Consider the following 4,192-nt stretch of genomic DNA (forward strand, 5'->3'; position numbering starts at 1 on the left):
AATAAATAATTAATTTCATATAAATGAATCCAACGGTTAAAAAATCAAAAGCTAATATCCAACTTAAAATTATGCGAATTGTGGTTTGAATCAAATATAATTTTAAATGAAAAATTTAAATAATTAATTTATCAATTAGATTTAAATGGTCGGATTCGTGAGTCAACTCTAAATTTTCGATTATGATCGGATAATCCATGAACAACTCTAAATTATCAATTATAATTAAAGAAACCAACAAATAGTAAAATTTCAGTTAGTAACATAAAAGACACCAGACTATCTTAAAGTTAAAATCTCAGTCACTAAACAGTTGGAAAGAAAAAAAGCCAACAAATATGTAATTCATCATAAAAGAAAGCTTTCCAGAATTTAGAATACTTTGATCCGCTTGCAATAAGTAGTTAAAATCAAAAGTTTCTAAATCCTAATAAGTTCCAAATCCAAAGTATATAAAGACCAAAACAAAATGTAATATATTTGTAAAGGATAAAAGAATAACTTTATAGAAATTAACATCTAAATTCTTGATATTTACAAAGACAATTTACATGTTTGAGCTTAAGAAAAATAATATATAATATTTTTACAAAATAATCCTTATTTAATATTATTATATTCATATTTATCATAAATATATAGTAGAATAAATTGCAAATGATCAAAATAACAAAACTATTTGTTTATTTTCTATAAGATATCTTTTTCCATATAATGTTACTTACAGGTTGTCCTTCCCTTTACAAAAAGAATTGCCCTTTTCATGACTAGTAGTACTAGTACAATCCTTTTTATCTGTCATTGTCTAGTCACGAGTTTATCGTTACTTTGCTCTTTATTTATTTATATTAAGAAAAATGCTAATAAGTGTCTTCAGAGTAATGATTAAGGCTTTAAAAATAATAAATTTATTTCGATAATATATGTATTTAATGCTTTGAAAATTAAAATATTAAAATTTTTAATAAAATATATATTTTTTTAGAATGCTTAACCATTGCCCTAAGGACACTGGTTAGCAAGACCTTAATATTAAATATACTATTCTACTTTCTTAAAAAAACTATTAATTATTATTTTTTGTTTTTTTTACTAGAATTTATTGCCGTAATTGACTGTTTAGAAATAAATTTGAGCACTACTAGCTGGCATGTGAGGGGCAAATATGGAAATATGGTGACAGCTACAAAACCCAAACCCAAGAATAGAGACGGGTACCACAACACACGCATTAAATTAAGCCAATAACAATATTTCCTTTTCATGAATAAATAAATAAAATTTATTTATTTATTATTAAAATCTTCTAAAAATAATAATTGCATGTATTGGGTTTGGCAAATAGGAATAATATCTGCTTTTACGCGTTAAAAAGCGATATTTTTTAATTAATCAATGAAATTAATTTTAAGGGAAATTATTTTCCCCTTATATATAAAGAAGAAGATTCATACACGCTGAAACACGCTGAAACACCTGTGTCTACATAATTCTATACTAACCATCAACCTTTCTTTCTTCTCAAAAAATCTGAAAAAGCTATCATGGAGCAAAATAAGGAGGTAACTTTCTCTCACTCTATCTCACTTCCTTTGCTTTTTTCCTACTGAATTGCATGATTTTACTTTTCTTTTCTTCGAATTCATGTTTCAATTTCTATGAATTCAGAGAAATTACATAGAACAGAGCTTTCTTATTGATTTTTAACCTAAAATTAATAAGTTGAATTTCTGTTAAAATCTTAGTTACGATTTCTTGTTCCTGTCAATTTTTTCTTTTCTGGTATGAATAGTGAATCGAAGCTGAAAATATTAATTATGTATTAGAAAATAATATTTTTTAAGTTGAAATTGATTTATTTTGAAGAACACAATTATTGCAATTAATAACATATTTTGATTTGGTTTTATAGTGGGGAATAGTAGTAGTAGTAAGTTTTGTTATGAGGATTTGTAACTTATTATAAATGTTTTGAAATTGAATGCAGAAAAATACCCCTTGGCTATCAGTACCACAGTTTGGAGAATGGGATCAGAAGGGTCCATTGCCAGATTACTCCATGGATTTTTCTAAAATCCGAGAAATGCGTAAACAGAACAAGACCAATGCGTCGAGAGCGAGTCTTGGGAATGAGGAGGAGTTTGCGACTTCTGCTCAGAAAGATGTAAAAACAGATGACAGTGAGATTCAGCATCCTCACTATCACAAAACTAACTCTTCAGCTGTAAGATTTTTACTCATCTTTGTTATTCTTTGTTATTTTGTTAGTTAAAATCAATCAATGGTGGTCAAAATTGTTTATGTTTATTAGCTGTTGTTGATGAATGATTTTTATAGTAGATTTTTTTTATAGGAAAGTATCTCATGAAACATGATAACATGAATCTCTTACTCAATACTAGCTAGTATAGTTAAACTGTGGTGTGATTTCCACTGTGAGAATTCTTCAAACTCTTTCTTAAGAAATTATTCAAATTCAAATCAATCTTTTTTTTTTTTCACTTCTTGTGTTCCTTTTTTAAATTGAAGTCATTCTTTCTTAAACCAATGAGTTTTGTATGTGTATTAGTATTATTCTGTAACTGTTTTGGCCAATGATACAAGACCTTGAACATGCAAATATTTCCTCCTATACTCCTTGAGAATTGTTAATGTCAAACATGTTCAACCTTGGTAGTAGAAATTAGTCCTTCCCTTGAGAATGACTAGTTTGAATGTTATTTGTGGTTCTTCCAATGTTTGCATTCAGAAAACCAATGACTTTGTCGCCAAATTCTTCTGCGGTCTAGTTATTGGGAGTTGTCTAAATTAAGTAGTGCTAGTATTACTCCATTTTCTTCAAGTAAAACACTTAAATATGTCGTTTTTTTAAATATCTCCAGCCAACCGTTCCGCTACCATACTTCTAGTAAAATAATGTTTTTTTGGGATATTCTTTAGATCATGGTTTGAGGAGGAGAAAGTAGTGAGAATAACATGATTTGTTCAGGTAGTTGTCATTTGCTTTTGTCAAATAAGTTATCAGCTGTCATACACCTCTTTGGCCATAGCTGGCATTTGAAACTAGTGTTTTTCTTTTTTAAGAATATCCCTAAAATAAATTTTCAAAGAAAAGTAAAAGCTTATACTCTGCATTATAGTATTAGATTCATTCTCTCTTTTATAAGAAAGGGCGGTGGTTTGGTTGGAGTTCATAAATATTTTAGTTGCTGCACATGCATTGGATATTGGAATATTGGGGTGATCACTTTATTTCATTGGTGAGAAAGAGCCATAAATCAGACAATAGATTGGATTATAATATTTTAGAATTTTTATTGGAATTTAGTTCTGATACATATATGACATATAACTTATTCTATTGGATATTTGTGATGCCTAAAATATTGTTTTTTTTCTCTTCTTTACAGACAAGGAGGAGCTTCTTGAGCTACTTCAACTGTTGCATAAAAGCCTGAGATTAAGGGTTCCACATTTATTTAGTCTTCTAAATATTGTTTATTATTAGAATTATGCTTTTTTCTTTTCTTTCTTGGTCATATTATTTTTGCCTAGTTTTTTTTAGAAAAACTATTACAGCCTTTCTTGTGTCTTCTAAAGATGATTGATCATAACAATTACTATATGCTTTTGCGTTTGACTTGAGTATTTATTTACCTTTGTTTTTTAGAAAAAATATTCCTTTGACCCAACTCTCCACTTGCCATTTTGGAGGTGTCATATATTCTGGTATTTTGAAATTGTGAGGATGAATCAAATTGACTGAGTGTCTATTTCAGGATATTTTATTTTATTTATGGGAAAATTATTGGAATGGATTTAACTGATTGCGTGTTTAGTACATGATGACACAGATCTTTCACTCAACAGAAACGGGGTGTTAGTGACAAGATAAAAAAATTGACTACTTGATAAAATTTAACCATATTTTTTGTTTTAAGTTTGGGGCCATGTATAATAGGATAAGGAATAAATAATTTAAATTAATAGGAATTTTTAATTTGTAATAATTGACTATTAATTTCCCTTAATTAATACGGCAATCTTCTATTTGGACAACAATAGTTGTTTACCAAAAAAATATATACTTTCATATTAATGATTTATAAGAAAAAGATTCACATTTTTCTGTTACAAATTAAAAAAAATATCAATAGGAACGGGGATACATATCATTATAGAGAGAAACACA

The 4,192-nt window shown here is 27.8% G+C and overlaps 1 protein-coding gene across 1 annotated transcript; it reads left to right on the forward strand.

Annotated features, from left to right (window-relative positions):
• The first annotated feature begins 1,405 nt into the window (after positions 1-1,405).
• Positions 1,406-3,640, forward strand: LOC131661161 (uncharacterized). The gene is made up of 3 exons (XM_058930593.1): positions 1,406-1,562; positions 1,988-2,224; positions 3,411-3,640. The coding sequence occupies exons 1-3, from the start codon at positions 1,545-1,547 to the stop codon at positions 3,456-3,458; spliced, it is 303 nt and encodes a 100-aa protein (XP_058786576.1). The 5' UTR covers positions 1,406-1,544; the 3' UTR covers positions 3,459-3,640.
• The last annotated feature ends 552 nt before the right edge of the window (positions 3,641-4,192 follow it).

The sequence above is a fragment of the Vicia villosa genome, linkage group LG3 (assembly GCF_029867415.1).
Source record: "Vicia villosa cultivar HV-30 ecotype Madison, WI linkage group LG3, Vvil1.0, whole genome shotgun sequence".
NCBI classification, from domain to species: domain Eukaryota; kingdom Viridiplantae; phylum Streptophyta; class Magnoliopsida; order Fabales; family Fabaceae; genus Vicia; species Vicia villosa.

Bases quoted from the DNA above. Each gene is read 5' to 3' on its own strand.
- LOC131661161 (XM_058930593.1), top strand. The intron at 2,225-3,410 runs GTAAGATTTTTA...TCTTCTTTACAG, and splicing joins ACAAAACTAACTCTTCAGCT to ACAAGGAGGAGCTTCTTGAG.